General features: G+C 33.4%; 1 protein-coding gene across 3 annotated transcripts in view; it reads left to right on the forward strand.

The window, feature by feature from the left end:
* Positions 1–7701: 7701 nt before the first annotated feature.
* The window catches only part of LOC123010624 (homeobox protein homothorax), an 84028-nt gene continuing 73405 nt past the window's right edge, over positions 7702–18324 (forward strand). Inside the window, exons 1-3 of one of the 3 annotated variants that reach the window (XM_044407661.1) lie at positions 7702–8045; positions 10920–10994; positions 13118–13341. In XM_044407661.1, coding sequence (XP_044263596.1) covers positions 10974–10994; positions 13118–13341 — 245 coding nt within the window. In that variant the 5' untranslated portion in view covers positions 7702–8045; positions 10920–10973. The remainder of the gene's footprint in view (positions 8046–10919; positions 10995–13117; positions 13342–18324) is intronic. The other 2 variants (XM_044407658.1, XM_044407660.1) reach the window with 2 other exon arrangements.

Raw genomic sequence — 18324 nt, forward strand, 5'->3', positions numbered from 1 at the left:
AACAGCTTTTTATGTAAGAATATTATAAATATTTGCTGTGTAAGAATTTGAAAATTTTATTAATGATTTTCTTTCAGAAGAGAAATGACGCGCGTGAAATTCAATCAGTTCCTTAACCAATTTAATTACTTGTGCTGAAGAACTCAAGTTTGATGAAACACTTCAGAGGAAAAAATGTATATGGAATATCTATCCCGAATACCAGAGTTTATTGATTTTAAGAAAAACAATTTTCTAAAATATGTTTATTTATGGCTTCATCAAAAGTTTTGAAATGTTGGTTATTTTTTAAACGTAAATAAAATATTGCAATAAGTTGCTACATTGTAAACATCACTTCATGCAATTTAATTGGTTTCATTTACCGTTTTTTCTGAAAATTCTGGTTTAGTGTTTAAAGTCGCAGACATAGTATCGGCGGCAATGAAAACATCAATTAAATCGTACAAAGTACTGAACTAATAACTATAAAATGAATTTACTCAATAAATCAATTGTTGTTTTGACAAGTTGCAATCACTCATAAAATCATAAATAACAAAACGTCGCATATTTGAAATATCCAGAGCTCTGATGCGTTAACACAAACGTTACCCCTGTAGGAAAAATTAGGAAAATTGTGGGTTGGCCAGTAATTATGATTATTATAGTAAATTACTTGACTTTAAAGATTAGGCGAATTTATGGTCGTTAAAGTTGATAAATATGGTCAGGGATCGTATTATAATCTCATACTTAACATTAAAGTCACAAAACCCTCAGCGGAGTTGGTTCTTGTTCCCCTTCTTCATTTGGAAAAATCTTACCTGCTTTGGGTAAATAATGTGAACTATGCTGAGATTTACAAGAAAGTGAAACTTAAGTAGAAACGTTTCAAATATTTCTCTCGAGCTTATCTTAAATGCAGGTTTAATTTACATATTAATGATTTGTTTTTCAGATAATAACAAATTCCCGGAGTCTGAAAACTCCAAAGAGTCACTCAGCGCCCCTCACTCACCACCAGCACCTTTTATCAACAGTAGGTGCGTAATAAATTGGGTAATCTCGTGAGCAATAAAACGATAAATTCGTCAAGAATAACGCAAACAGATTCTACTCTGGAATTTTTTTTTCGTGGCGGCTCCACTTCGAGTGGGGTTTCTGAATTGTTAATGCGCCCCCTTAAGGCTAAATGTACATGTCAGGAAATCGTTAAAGCATTGTAGGCCGTTAATAATAGAAATCTCGTTTGGTGTTCGATTGTGCAGTCAATTCGGGGCTAGTTTTTAGTTTAAATATTTAACGAGGATGCGTGTAATGTCGAATTGACATTAAACCGCAGCGAGTGTTGATATTTGCGGTTGAATAGTTTATAAATCCCATCGATTTCGAGTGGGTTGGGGCTGCACACACACAACACTGATCGATCTCATCAGAACCTGTTCCAGGACGCATCATCGAAAGCTGAAACCGGCCAAATTGAATTTTTGCAAGTTTTATTAATAAGGCAGAAGGCCCGCGAGCTCGTGGAGATCAATCTTAAATTTGACAGCACAAGGGACGAACTCGATTCAAATTTCGGACCTGTGCAAGGATGAGTTCATTTGGGAATGCGGCAGGTGGAGGACCAGAAAAAAGGCCAAGCGAGTTGTACCTTTTCACCATTCAACATGATGCTTAAAACGGATTCGACTAGTTCTGCTATAATTAATTTTGATCTGATAAGTTTCTACGAAACATTGGGACCACTTCAAATTTAAACATACTTCCTACCAGACCCTATTTATCCAACCTTCTCTCTAAATCCAAAAACATACATGTTAGTTAAATTAGATTTTACTTGTGTAACTAATGGAAACGCGTTAAATAGATAGGTAATTACAAAAACTCTTAAAACTGCAATAAAATACCCACAAAAACACGTTGTAAAACGAACGCTGCAACTATGATAGATCTTTCTCACCAGAAGCATAAAATCTTAATAATATGTAATTATTGTTTAGATATCTAATTATTCTCTCAATAACTATGTAGTAATATATTCTGAGAAAAAATCTTCCCATTAATCAACACCTACATACTTTACTAATATTTGACATAATACGCAAGCTCTAACGTAGGTAAATTCTGATTACCAATTTTCTGTCAAATATTTTTTTCCTTCAGCAAATAGCTGTGTGTAGGGTAAGTACAGCAAAGAAAAATCAAATTTTTTACATTCTTTGAAAAAAACATTAAATCATGTTCTAAACTGTGAAAAAAAAATAAGAAAGCATTGTCGAGTTGCGAAATAATAATTAATTAATTTGTTAAAGAACATACCTAATCATAACAGAAATTTACATACAGGGTGTGTCAGAACTCGCGTCCCAGAAAAAAATTTCAAATAAGTTAAGATACCCAGAACATGGAAAAAATGTTTAAAAAACACTATCTGTCAAAAAAAATTCATTTATTTTCTGACATTTGACATTGTTTTATGCCTATTTAATGATATTGAAATATTTTGTATAGGTATGTTTTTTTATAAATACTTAATAAAAGTACAAAAATTTTACCAATAAAAGCCAGAAATAACATTAAATAATTACAATTTAGGATACAGCTTTCTTGTTTCCTCTTCTAATGAAACAACTTGGAAAATTATTTTCTCAACAGAAACTGCAAAATTTAAACTCTTATATTACTTCGAAATTTTTATAGGTAGAATTAAAAAAAAAAAATTCATGTTCCTGGTATCTTACATGGCATTTTTCACCGCAGCACCCTCTGTAAGTAATTATTTATATAGTTGATCGTTCACAGCAATTTGGTGATACTGTACCTACTAAAAAATGTAAAAAGAAATACAGGCTGTCCGGAAAGTCGCCCACTTCCGTGACAATGATTCATAAAAATTTCGAAGTTATGAGAGTTTAAATTTTGCACTTTGACTCTATTCATTTTTGTTGAAAAAATAATTTTCCAAGTTTTTTTGCTACACGCCATTAAAAGAGGAAACAAAAGAACTTGAATTCTAAATTGTAACTTTGTTTGGTGATGTTTATGGTTTGAATTGGCAAAATTTTTGTACCTTTATTAAATAATTATAAAAAAACATATACAAGATCATCAGTATCTTTAAATAGACAAAAAAAAAAGTCAAATGTCAAAAATCAAATCTCAAAATTTTTTGATAGATAAAATTTTGTAAACATTTTTTTAGTACCTACTATGGGGGACTACTCAATTACTCCCTTTCAAAGAGGTACGCGACTTTCCGGACACTGTATTTTTTAAACAGAAACAATTTTAATCAAACTTAAGCGTTGAAAAAAAGATAAGAGTGAATTTGGGTAATCATTTTTAATTTTTCCTGTGATTTTGAAAGAACTTTTTATTTTATTTTTATACAGTATGTCCTCGGATTGAGTTTACAAGAAGAAAAAAAATTGTATCTTTGATTTTACGCCAAAGCTGCAAAGGAAAAACATTTTTTGCTTTACCTATGACGAGCAAATCTGCAGTTAGGTAAAACTTCATTATTCTGTAGAAAGAAAAGTTTACTTTTCTCTTGATTTTGACATATAATTGTCAAGTAAATAAAACCGCCAATGTGATAGAACTTAAAAAGGACAGAAAAATTATTATTATAAGTCGAAAATCAATAGAAAATTTTTTTTTCGCAGTTTTGGCGTAAAATCAAAGATAAAAAAATGTTTCTTCTTATATACCCAATCCGCGGGAACATACTGTATATAATATTTTAACCTGATTGCGTAGAAGATGGTTTATAGGACACAGGGAAATAAAAAACATTAAATTCGTCGCGACGTTTCGATACTTTTATTGTATCTTCTTCAGGCGAAGAATTTTCGTTGGTTGAGCATGTGAAACACATGTGAAGCACATCATATTTCAAGGACAATAAACACAAAATGGAGAATTTCACATATAATATTTTATTTTGTAGCGTGTGATGTAAGGACCGAATTTACGAGTTTGAGAATTTTTGAATCTTTTGTTTTTTTTAATGAAAGTCCCAGTCTACATTGGTTATTTGTAAACATTAGTCACTAGTCAGAAGTCAATGAGCTAAATAGTATTGTTCTTTCTAAGATATTGTTTACTTTAATAAAATTTGTCTTTCAAAAAAGAGGTTATTGGTCCTTCCTGATTCTTTGTCTAAAAGTGAGAGAATATTATCGCGTTGATATTTAAAAATGATTACAAAAATTAGAAGTTTCATCAAAAACAATAATTTGAAAAAAATAATCGAGTTTTCCGAGCATCCGAAATATTCAGTTTCTCTGCATAAAGTGCAGCAGATTTAGCCTTTAAGTGGCAAATTGCAGCGTTATTAAATTACCCCGAAAGCCGGTAATTTGGTAAAGTGTGCGGGGCGATAAAGCATCGCCGTAAGGCCTTCAGAAGATCGGGAGTCAGTCATCGTCAATGTCAATCATAAGCGTCTCCTGCAGGACGTTCGCGACGCTCTTCGTCGTCGCTCATGAAAAATGATTGAGCGCCCTGAATAAATCTTTCAAACACTCACTCTTGACGTAAACAAGTGATACCGAGTAGAGAGCACGGCGAGCCTTCACCGCCGCTGTCAGACAAATCTGACGTGTTCAAAGTGACGGCTGACGTCTTCCACGCCGCCGCCACCGCCGCCGACGCTGCCAACTTACTACCACACATACTCGAACATTTACAACTCGCTGCCAACGTCATAGCGGAACTTTTCCCTAAATTAAATTTTTAATTAACGAATCTTTTTTGTCACTCTAGAGACTCTAGAGGAATTTCAAACGAGAGGAAAAGAAAGCGGCTTAGGGTTGCACGACCCCGATTCTCAGAACTCTGGTTTTGTGCTAAAGCCGGAACGGACTTTCGACGAAAGAGGCTTTGTAATGAGCAAATGCGGACGTTGTGGGTCCGGGTTAAAAATAACTTCAGGAGTTAACTGGACAAGAAAAAATTCAACTTACTACAACTGTTGATTTTTAGAAAGCAGAAATTTTCATCAATTTTATACAATATTCAGAATGATTACCATTTTTAACAAAAAAAATTCCACCACATGAAAAAACCATAACTAATTTCCATCTACTATATTTTATTTTATCTAAAAACATAACAAATTATCTGTCTCTAAATGGTAACTTGGAGGAACGATACATTTCCTGGTGAGTAAAAGTCTTGTTTTTCTGTAATTTTTTAATAAATATTTATTATTTTCAAGATTAATTATTGCGATGAGTCCATTACGTATCCTTTTTGTAGTTATCAAAAGCTCCGCCCATTGTAATAAAAGATAACATAACAATTCAGCAAACAATCGGCCCACGATAATGGAAGTCTGTTCGTTAGCTTATTCAAGATTATTTGCTCTGGCTATAATTGGTTTAATTTCAGGCTGTGTTTCAAAAACGAGCCATAAAATTGTAAAAACCAGCCCACACAAAGTGTGAAGACTCACGTTACTTAGCATGATACTCGTGTTGACATAATTTTTATTTACTGTATCAAGCAGGTTAAATAAAAAACCTAATCCAATGCATTGTTTGATCTTCGTTACCCTAAAAATTTTATTTGTTACTTTTAATTGCTCATTGTTATTTATTGTATTTGCATTCTATTTGTGATCAAAGAATTAAATAATCCTTCTTGTCAAAAATTATTTACAGCTGTGGTAAGTCAGTTTTGTAAATGTCACCCTTTCAAAAAGCATTTGGAAAATGTTATTCGAATTACGAAATTCGCAAATAAAATTTAAAGCTGTCGACACAGATATTTATGTATGACTTTCATTTTAAACAAAAGATAATAAAATATCGAAGCCCATATTTGTTTCTTAACGAATTATTATTAATTTAAAATAACAAAAAACCGTAAATAACAAATGCAAATCTTCAGTTTATAGCTATTAAGACAACGAGAGTTTTATAGACAGTTTAAATAAAAATCGAGGTCGTATTTTAAATTTGAGCGACCATTATGAAGCGAGAATTTAATAAACCGAGATTTTTAAACTCTAAAACTTGTGTTGTTTTCAAACTTTTTTCCAAGACTAATATTGGATCAAATATTTTACAACATTTAGAAATTGTTATAAAAAAATTGTCAAAATTGATAAAATGCCAAAATAAGTGAATTTTATGTAGTTATTAAATCCGTTGTGATTGACGACGTATTTTATAGAAGAGCGTATATTAACGGCAACATAAGAGGTAAAGTTAAATGCACCATAGAAACTGAATCTTTGTTTAAAAAAAGTGATTATTTTTATATTCCTAAACTGTAATAATTAAAAAATTATTAATTTTTTGAAGAAAACTAATTAATAAATGATGAATTATTATAAAAATGTACCTAACGTTTAATCAAAAATAAAATTTTTGTTTTTTTTGTTTTGACTTGTAAAATTTTATTTTTTTTTAAATAGCAACCTACTGTAAAACAAACCTTTTTACAAAGGTTGTGGGTCTAGGAATTACCGCTATTTTTATTTTACTCAATTTTTATGGAAAAAAAAATTCAATTGCTGTTTTGAAAAAACCCGTATTATTTAAAAACAAGACAAAATTTTATTTTCAAAACACAATCACGTTTTTTAGAACTTTAATTTTTAATAATTACTCCTACTATTTTTTGAAGACATGAATTTAAAAAAGCGCTTGGTTCAATACTGTTTATTCACCTTGTATGTGAAATCTAATTAAAAAAAAAAACTATTAGGTAAAACAAATTAAAGACCAATCCGGTACCTCCATTTACCTTTCTCCACCTATCTATTATTATAAGTCGATTCGTATGTTTCATAAAGTAACATTATGTTGCTGTCACTTCTTAATATTGACTTAATAATACGTTAACCACATAGTGGTTTAGAAACTTTTAAAAAGTAAACATACTAAATGTATGGAAATTGAAGAAGAAAGGCATAAAGACGTTGAAGTTTACATCAAAAACTAAACATGAACAGACTTTTGATGCAATGATTTGCATCTAAGTGGACTGCAATTTAAGTGCATGTGCATAGATGGAATATACGTAAACATAATAATTACAGTAATGACTTGACGGTGATCATTGTCGATTTAGATGAGCTATATATAAGAAACATTGGATACTTATGCTGATAATGACTTGTCTATTAATATTAAAAAAACTATCACACTTAGGTACATTCTTAATACACTACACTCTACCTAGCGATCATCAGTAAACGATTCTTTCTCTAGTGTAAAGAGAGATTTTGGTGGATTTTTAAGGCGCACGCGCACAAAATAGTATATTGTCTGATGTCTATGTGAAAACGATAAATGTTTTAACATAGTCTAGTATACATACTAAATCCTAGTAAATCTATAACAATAAAATTGTATACCTACACTTTTTTCAAATCGTATAGCAGATATTGAGCCTTTTTACTGTGAATAATTATAGTACCTATACATTTTTATTTCAAAAGTTGTAATAACAAGATTATTATGTTGATAATTATAGCAAAATTGATAAATATACGGGGTGCGCATAATTGCGCTTTAAATAATGTATAGTGCGTGTAATTGGTGTAGAGCGTAGTGTGTGATTTTTTGGTTATGTATGTAATTCGGGTGCAGGGTATAGGTATCGAGTTTTGTGGGGACTTGGGGAGGTTTGTGGGGCGTCTTGGCAACGCTGTTCGGTAGTGCCTCGATCGTCCGTGAGACGGCGCGCGCGCGTTCGTAGCGTCCGCCATTGGGCGAGAGGCGTGTCTTTGCCCTGACAGATCATTCATCTGAGCCCCACTCTGCCCCCTTCGTTCGGCGTGATTGACAGTTGGCAGACGACTGCGGACCGCGCAGGATCTCCGCACGCGCTTCGGACACGGCAGCTCGGCGCACCATCACCACCGAGAGATCTGAGACCCCATCCACCGACCCCATGCCCGAGGGGGCCCCCAGCACCTGCTCGCACCGGCCCAGTGTACACGACAGTGCAGTGAACCGCAGTGAGTGTGATAAAAGTGCGCGCCAAGAGTGACTTTGACGGTGCTAAGGTGCGACCACCCGGTGCAGTTCATGGCTCAGCCACGGGTACGGTGCGACCGACGGAGAAGGCGACCAGGCGGCGGACACACCGCAGCCGAAACGCGAGATACGCCACTGGAACGCGGCGGTACCGCGCGCGAACCGACGGCTACCGGTACCACCCCATCACGTGACAACGCGACGCGACACTAACGCATCAATCACCCTGTACAACGCGCCACGACAACCATAACATCCAGTGTTGAAGACCGACCCAATGAATAGCCAACAAAAATAATAAAACGCGCCAATGCAATCCGGCCTTAAGACAATCAAAATTTCAAACTCGATTAAATAAATTACAAACTACAATGAAAAGAATTTGTTTTTTTTTATGGAGGAACAAAGGGAATATTTTTGAGATAGATAAACTTAAAAAACAACTATTAAAACATAATTAACAGTGTTATCCGTGCCAGGAAATGAGAAAATTATTTCAAATTATCTTGTTTTTCTCCACTTGTATCTTTTTCGGAATTCAGATGGTTGAGTTTATGGCCTTCTCCATATTTAAATCGGGGCTATAATTAAACTGACCATAAAAAGCTACAACCTTTTAATTCTTCAATAGTAGCAAATATAAAATTTTGTTGCAAGTTTTATTGAAGCACACGAGACAAAAAAAGTTTCAAAATTAGTACCCAATAAAATGATAATTAGAAATTTACATTTCTTTTAAATTTATATGGAAGATTAATTACTCTTGTAAAATTGTGCTAAAGTGTATTTTTTTTTTCATGGTAAAAAGGCTATAAAGTTTTACTAACTTTTTATTACTCTGCAATGGTGCATGGTTAGAAATGATGACATTTTGAATTTTATGAGTTTTTTTAAATAAAAGTGGGCCACCTGAATTAATATTAGAGCAAATAAAATAGTTTTGGTATAATAAAATGATGTAACATTTTTCAAAATCTAGAGTTTTAAGTTTTATTGCAATAATTAAATAATAAAAGATGAAATGCTAAGTTCTAGTAGCTGACACTTGTCAAATGTTGTAATAAAAATCAACCAATAGGTAATAAAAATAAATTTGTTTTTTAGAAAATCGCCAAAGTTTATTTAAACATTTATTTTGAATTTTGATCTTGAAACAAAACAAATTGAAAGTAGTTAACAGAATAGCAATGACGTTTTATAAAATTAATGAAATGTGTTATTTAATATTAAGATATTTCTTAAGTATTATTGAAAAGATATGGAGATGGGGTCGTGAGTCGTGCTTCCTGGTGGCTTGGGAAAACTAAAACGGAGATTTAACAGTACACGGGAGAAGAGTGGAAGCAGATAACGTTTTATCAGGGAATTGTGGCTGGGTGATGTCTCCGACAAAGCGTCGAAAACCGGGAAAATAGAAAAATATAACACCGGGATTTCGGGCAGCACCCTTCGGTGGGAAAATCGCGCGTTAAATTATTCCAAGTTCCCTTTTATTTAATTTGGAGTTGTTGGAAATTCGGTTTGTGAAAAGCGGCGCGCGTGTGTAAAAGACTGTTACAGGGTTGTCTGGCGTTTGTGTGGTCTAATTTGAATGATTTTATAGAAAAGAGAGTTATAAATTAGATCGAGAGCTTAATTTAATAACCTCCTTAACAGTGAAGCTCCATGTTTTTCGCAGCTAATAAAAATTTTCATGGCTAAATAAAACGAAAAATGTTATTGGCACATAAAAATCATTTATTTTGTTATAATACGGAGTTATAAACTGTATAAAATATTGGGTAACTATTTGGAAAACAAATCATAGTTAAATATTATGCGTCCACAATAATAATTAAAATTCAAATGAATTTAATTTATGCGTTCGATTCGGACGAGCGGGAATATCGGACAGAGTTTTTTTTATATTTGAATGGGTGATTTTGTATTAATCCGAGTGGGCCTAATGGTACGGCCATCATAATGGAGGCTTGATTAGTCAATGGTCGCAATTAAAGATCGGGAGTGATGCGTTTCTTGTAATTACAGTTTAGCAGTGGCCTTTCAACGAATACTTTTAATTTCTCTTAAAACCGATGAATAGGCACTTTGGCCGGGCCACGGACAGATACCTTACCTGATTACACACCGTAAATGCCACTCACAAAAACTCACTTTTGGATTATCATCGAAGAATGCAGCGAAGAATGCACCAAAATCCCCGACCCCCTCCCTCCCTTAATTCGGTAATTAAATTCGCCCGTATCTAATAATTAATCGGCGTGTATACTCCAGAATTTTAATTAAAATTAGACCATTTATACCAGCGCTCATTTGTTGGCGAATCCATATTCATGAAGCGCCGGAATCGGTGCGAAAAGGCCCGTCGGCCGACGCGACGGGCCCCCGTCCGAATCAAAATTTCCGACGATAAAACTTTACGGCTGCGAGAGAATCATCGCGACTCCGGGGCAAAAAACTCGCCTCCATATAACACACGGTCCTCTTTACTACTCCATGAAACTTTACGACGACAACCATTCCAACAAGTTCCTACTTTAGAGCCACTAAAATCCGGGCCGAAAAAAGGCAAATTATCGGCATCCGATCGCGATTTCGTTTCCATCCCTCGATTTTACGACATTTTAATAAAAATATCATCGCGCCCCTCAACATCTCAAGAAGTGGAAGCCGTCGGCCGCGCATCCGCTGTGCTCCAGTGGCGTCGCAAGGTGCGGGAGTGTGTCGTGCGCCACCCATCGAATTAAATTCGATAAAAGTGTGTTATTACAGACTTAGAGAGTCGTAATTATGTGAGTTTATGGCAGTTGTAAAAGATCAGGAGTGTTCCTCAGTGCTGTGATGTGTCTCCGAGTCGTCGCCTTCTTCGTCGTCGGATTATACTACTGTTTTATTCTTTAATGGCTTTGCTTTACTCATTGCGACCGAATTCTTTTCTAGGTGTAAAAAATTCTTTTTGACCGATTTTTAAAGAATAGTGCGAAACGGTTCGACATGGATGTGCTCCAGAAAAATGTAAATATGCTCTTATTACTTTTAACTAGTTTTGTGGTTTTGGTCGTTTAGTTAGTGGTTTTTTGTGGCCTAAAATCTTAAATTCTTTGACACCCGAGGGTCAGCGTTTTCATGATGCTGATAGCCCACAGGTGCACACCAAACACACGTGACCGCAACAATTTTCGAAAATTTATTTCACGCCAAAATCTATCGTATGAAAATTAAAACAGTTTATTTATGACCGAGTGACAATCCCATACGTATTATATGACCCGGAAAATAGTATCGTTATGATCCATGAAAATTGTAGATTTTTCAAAAAAAAGATAAATATCTAAAATTTGTACAAACCAACAAAGTGGCGCTTTTAATTCGCATTAAATTTATACAGTTATAAATCAGTAGAAGGATACTAAATAAACTCTCTTAAAATGTAGGTTAAAACGTAAAAATACTTGTCTGATTTTTTTCAAATTACATTTTCCAGTGTCATAAATTTTTAAATATTATGTTTTTTGCCAATTCCACATTCCAAAAGGCGGCTAGTCGGTAAAGTTGCAATTTAAAAATATCGGAGTGTACATAGCAAGGATAATACTGCAGACAATATTTTTGATTTATGACCACTTGGAAGATATCTTTATTACCGTTACTAAAGATATTAATAAAAATCAAGAATTATTCAATTTCATATGCAGTCTAGACTCACGTCAGTCAAGAATTTTTAATTTTTTTCAACTTAGTTGATAATATAATTTCGAAAAAATAAACCTTCAGAAGTGAACAACAAACCAAATCATTAAATCAAAATTAAATCGGTTTTAAATATGATAATTACGTTGCCAATTACAGTTTCCTTTTAAAACCAGTTTAGTTAAAAATAATTTTTAATCTTTTCAAAAATGTGTTATTGCAGTAAAAAATGTTGAATTCACAATATTATCAACAATATAATTTAAAACCTTGCATGAATTACGATAATGCCTTTTAAAACTTTTTGTTTAAATCAGAAAAAACTGTTTATTATGTGTCTGTTTTTATTGTTTAAATAAAAATCAGTAAAACCTCCCGGTGTTACAATTACACAGTGAGATTAGATCCAAAATCCGTTAATCAACGTTTATTGTACAGTTTAAACTAACTTAAAAATTGTTTTAATCTTATCGCAAGATTAGATATTTTCGGGTACGATATATTTCTCTTAAAGAAGACGGGTTCCCCAAAAATTTGACTGTGGACCAATGACATATTTATGTAAATTTAACAGCGACGGTAACTTATGTTTTAATCCGGTTTTGGTAAAAATATTTCACCTTATACCCCAGTGGGACTTTGATTATTATTCGATTGGTTTCGAATAAACATTTTATTCGAAATTTAATAGTTTTCATTGAGGAGTAGTGCGAATTTATTGCGTTATAAAGATAATATCCGAGCGAGTTTAAATTAGATTAGGTATTTTCAATCACCTTTATCGTAGCATAATTAAAATTTTTAAGAAACTAATAACTACACTATTATCCTGGACTTCAGTGGGTTTATATGGGCTATAACATTAATTTGTACTTTCTGTAAACGGTGGTACCGGAAGTTTATCAATAATTCATTTATAACCCTCATATTTACTTCACGTTAAATAAATTATATGATTTAAAAAATAGCAATTTGTTGCAAATTTATTAATTTAGATTCAATTTAAGTACGAAGCTTGGAAATTATTTAAAAATAGCTGTATTCCGCTTTTAGTTATTCTAAAAACGTACCCAGTATACACATTTTCTGTATTTTAATATACCTAGTTATTGTTAAGTGAAGTAAAAATCTTGCTTTTTGTATAATCCTGAGTAGGTTGGTAGTACATGAGTGTAAGAAAAAAGCGAAATATTTAGTGAGTCATTTACTCCATTAGTTGTAGAATATTAGCATCTTACGTTTAATAAATTTAAAATTTTAATTAATTCCGTTCGAGTCATTTGTAATATCCAGAAATGTTTATGAGAGGACAACTTTTTAATATGACATTCTATAAATATTTATGTCTGGTCAAAAATGTTGCTGTATTAGAATCGAGCTAACTCTTAATTGACCGCCGTTAGGTCCGGTTCACGCGCTTTTCTGACGCTGGTTTCTTCTTGTTATAGTATGACGACGGCATCCACCCTGGGTACATGGACGGCGGCGCTGGGGCGGGTTTGTACGAACCCCACGTGGCTCACAGGCCAGGGTTGCAAGGACTTCACCATTCACCCCACCTGAACCATGCCATGCATCCCTACCATGCGAACCATGTCAACCCAACCGCCAACCACGTCATGGGTGGAGCGGTGCCGGACGTCGGCAAAAGGGACAAGGACGCCATCTACGGGTGAGTCGAGCTTTCAAACCACGGACAAAACGACCTTAACGACAGGAAATTCCCCAAAACCACTAAAGTGATGATTCTGAGATTATTAATCGTCGAAAAGGACAGCACCTGTCATTATGGTGGGATAGTTGGGACTTGAGGCACAACAAATTTTGAGTTTGATGGTGTCATTTATTATTTCCAGTCAAAAATTGTTAGTTTGATGCCAATATCTCCAATTTATATGATTTGCCTTAAACATGCACGGTTAAGTCGATAAAGTTTAAATCCACACAACTAACGCTTTTCTAATACAGAACAATAAATTTACGTTTTTCGATAAGACAAAGATTTTATGTATAAATCTGACAGGAGAATAGACAAAGACATTACGAATATTCAGCCGAAGGCAGTTTCATGCTGTATTAGTTTGGATTTTCATTTCCAGATTGCATGTATGAGCACTAACGGCTTTGATTATTAAATAATATCTTCGAATGTTGTGAATTACATCAAAACACAATTACGTAGATGGATTCAGTCGCTATTAAGACGACACGCCCAACGTGGCCTGGTATTACTTAAAATTGTCGAGTATTATGAAATGTTCTACCAGAAAATGACAGTGAAGTGTTTTTCAATAAGTTTACGTACCGTGTAAATATCTTAGTTTAACTATTTAAAAAACTATTATTGTTATCTAACAACCATTAAGATTGTACTATCACAATCGTTGGCAAAAAGTATATTTCTTATTATAAACATTCATCAACTTTTAAAAGTTTGACTGTCAGAATTGTTTTTTTTTAATAAAATTTTTGATGAGACATTTGTTTATGTGATTAAACTGGATTTAAGTAAAAAAAGAGCATACAATTTTTTGACTTAAGGCTATAGTTTAGGTGTTTGTAATTGGCTTAGTTAGTGGTAGATGGCGCGTTGGACATATCTGTTTAAATTTTGAATTACTTGGAACTTCAAGAGGAAATGTAATAAAAAATAATAATTTTTTATAAACAACGTATAATTGAAATAGAAATTTAGTTACATGAACAGTTGAGATAAATATTCAGTGACTTTTCTCCGTTCTATTTTGGGATTTTCGACGCTCCAAGTTGGTGGTCGATAAAAGCTTCGGATTGTCTTGTCGTATTTAAAATATTGCCATTGCATTATGCATTTCAAATGTTGACTAGAATCGTAAATAGACCTATTGACGTTTTTATATCCCACAAGCATCATTTAAAGCAATGTTTTCCGCCTCCCCTCAATAATCGATTTACGAGAGTGTCAGTTACTTATTGGAAAGGGTTAATTAAATGGACACAAATTTGTTATACATTGCTATCAAACATTATTACCAAAGGTTTATGAGTCGATTTAATTATAAACAGTGAAGTAGATACAACTTAAAACTTACAGCTGATGATTAAATTTTTGATGATTTCATATTTCGATTTCAAATATTACCCGGGGCACAATTTCTATTTGAGGGTCATTTTGATTTTTTTTATTTAAGAGAAACTCTATTGGAGATCATCGTCTCATTAAAATAACAACAGTTGCTGCAGTCGAGGAGTGGTGTTTGCATTTCTTTTCTCGGTTAAATAAATATTTTAAGAAAACATTTTCTTGATTTTACTTGTTGGCATATGAGGATGTGCATTTGAAACAGCCGTGGCCAACTGCAGCGTTTCTCAAAACAAATAAAATTTCGTTTTCTGGACGCCATCATGTTCTACGCTTTATCATTATCAAAATTTCAGACCCTCAGGCCAAATAAGCCATACTTAAAATATGTAAAATAGTCGAACGCCCACCTACTTTATATTACAGACAATAAAAAATGTATAGCTACGAGAAAAAGATAGCGGGCTGACATATTATTGTACTCCAGTTTTTAATCGATTCGATACACAAAAAATAATACAGAAAAAACAATATGGCACCTACAACATGAAACCTTCACTAGCTCCATTATGGATCAGGTAGGCGTATAGAAAAATTCTATTAACATATTTGGATTCCTTTAGGATATTTTACATAATAGTACCGAATTTCATTATGATACTATGCATAATAAAAGGGTTATTAATGATTATAAAATTCATGAAATTTTGGTGCATTTTTATTTCTCGTCGTTTCTAAAAATAAATCGATAGTAAGTGAGCCACCAAGGAAAGGTTTTATAATCAAATTATTTAAAAATTTTATAATTGTTGTCCAAGCAATTTTACAGTTTTTATATGTTTGAATAGTATAAATTTGGCAATTATAAAGTTTATAGGAGTTATACAGCGTGTACTAATGGAAAACGGCCTATTAATTTTATCTTAAATGGTAATAACAATTAGGAAAAACCGTTTTTATTTAGATTTTATATCAATTAGTGAAACAGTCCTGTATTTCATTTGATTTTTAGTCGCCTGTCGTAAGGGATTTACAACCGTAATAAAAACCGGTGCTTCCCCTCAATTTACCAAGAATAATAAGAGATAGCAATGATGAGCAAATTAAAATTCCGAGTTATCCATACAGTTGTCTCAGACAATTATGACGGTAGTGTTAAATTTATTTGTAAATATTTGATAATATACGAGGTGTTCGCTTTTGTTTGTCTGGCACGATATTTTTTATCCCAAAATCCGGTCCTGTCTGTTCTTTCAAGCAATGCGTCTCGTAAACGTACAGCAGTCGTAAAACTTCTTCACATAATGAAAGTTTTCGTCAAAATGAAGAAATAAATTGGTTGTAAAAATACCTAAACAACAATAACTATAAAATGACGTCATTATCTTATACTTAACGGCCAACTCGGATGTAGACGTTTTGGGCAAAATGTTTGTCATATTGTCAATGTGTGCAGTGTATTGATTGTGTGCAGGTCCGGCTCGGGCCACCTGTGGCCCATTCCGTCGGGATCGATTCGATAGATACCTAATGAAAGTGTCGTTACGCATACGTGATAAGCGTGCGTAAAAGTTTATGGACCGGACTGCGTTTTCCGTCGGATCACGGCCAACTCGGATCGTTGGGCTTCCGCAACCAGCACCAAACCCAATATTTGCCCAGTGCTTGGACGACACTGTTTATTTAAAGGTGTCGGTAATTACTTGGCGCGTACATGTTTATCTCTGTACACACACTGTATACTGCGTTTACCCACTTAAATACCACCTAAACGTGCCATAAAAATAAACGACTCGTCAGCTGCCACAAGATTAGGTCCCCGACCGAATTACCCAAACAAAACTCCTTTCAGACTTATTAAGACCGGGCCAAAAATCGCCCCGATAACCTGCCATGTGTTTCTCCTATTTGCAGAGCCGTTATCAGACGATGGCTCGTATCAATGGCTCGGCTACCGATTCGATCTTATCTCGCCACCATAATTCTCCCTGACAATGGAATTTTTCATATAAGCTCTACGAATATTTTGATAATAAAACTGGTTATTTAAACGTAAATTACATCAAAGTAAATAATCTTACAAGAGATTAAATATTTACCCGATATATTAGGTCAGTTATCGGTATACACTTTGCAGATGTTTATTGTACTGCTTCAGATATACAAAACATTTTTTAACTCGTGTTTGAAATCGTTTTGTTTTGCTCAACAATTTGTTAGCCCCCAAAAATAAAGATCTAAATTAGGATCACCTTTTGCCGCATATAAATATGTCAAAAAACAAAAAACACAAAACAAACATAAACTTTGTTATTTTGCTGATTAAATATGTTTTCGGACACATTATCTCCCACGAATTCAATCCAATCGCTCAATTTTAAAAGAGATTACTTGTAAGCAATATATTCTATCATTTATACATTTAATGACACAGACTGATGATAATCAATCATAATAATGACTGATATGTCCCTATCGACATTATAATAATTACTGCAAAATAAATCTTGTGGGTGGATGGATAAAAGAAATCACACTTATTGACGTGATTTTCAATTTTCATGGATTTCAATCGGATTAAAGCGAATAAAGAGTTAATTCAGATTGCACGCTTGTGACAACAATTAAACAAACTGTTAACACACTGATCTTGTACAAAATGTTGTGTGACTCAAAAAGTGAAGTGTATGTACAGTCACGCACGGAAAAAAACGAGACATGAAGAAAACTAGATAATACAAACTGGCAATGCTTTTTATTCAAATTGGTGATAAGTAACCAAACACAAAAATGATAACCATTTTTTTCTAATATTCATAAATTTCCATGTTTACAAAAATATGAAAGAGGAACACAACCTGATTTTTCACCAATTGGAGGAATAAACTTTGGCGATGCAAATATAATTTGGCAACTTTGAAGAGTGGAACATAACACTTATTTTGAAGTTTAGTCATAATTGATAAAATAGCGAAAATAAGGCATAAACTCTTGCTAAATGTTTAATTTGAGATAAAAATTGTGTTCAGCTCCAGTGAGTGTATTTTTTATTGGGTTCGGTATGTACGGGTTAAACAATTTAACGGTACATCTTGTGAATAAAACCATAGCAATTTTAATGGTCTTCGATTCGCAATTACGCAATTTTATCCGATAATAACGGAGACGTTAGAGAATGACAGTAACGCGGACTTGCCCCAATAACTCAGATTAAATAAAATAAGATTTATATTGAAATTATCATAATGACGAGGAAATGTTGCCTCTTTATTAAAAAAGGACCTACGTGTCTCGATAACTTATCTTCAATTATCTATATCTAGTCGAGGAGCAATTATTGTGTAATGCACCGAACCGGTGAATTTATTAAATATAGGCATACTATGTGGTGCAGCTAAAAGACCGCAACGGATTCCTTCAATAACATTCAATAATTAAAAAAAAATCTTCCAAGAATCGAAGATGGATCACTTTCATGCATCACGTTGTTAAAGTTAAATTTAAACAATTTATAGAAAAGTATAGTTTTAAAACCATAATAACAGGATGTAACACAAACTTTACTACTGCCTTTTAAAACGACACTCCCATGTT

This window comes from Tribolium madens, unplaced genomic scaffold (assembly GCF_015345945.1).
Source record: "Tribolium madens isolate multiple individuals breed KSU strain unplaced genomic scaffold, Tmad_KSU_1.1 Scaffold_91;HRSCAF=231;Tcas5.2_LG7, whole genome shotgun sequence".
NCBI classification, from domain to species: Eukaryota; Metazoa; Arthropoda; class Insecta; order Coleoptera; family Tenebrionidae; genus Tribolium; species Tribolium madens.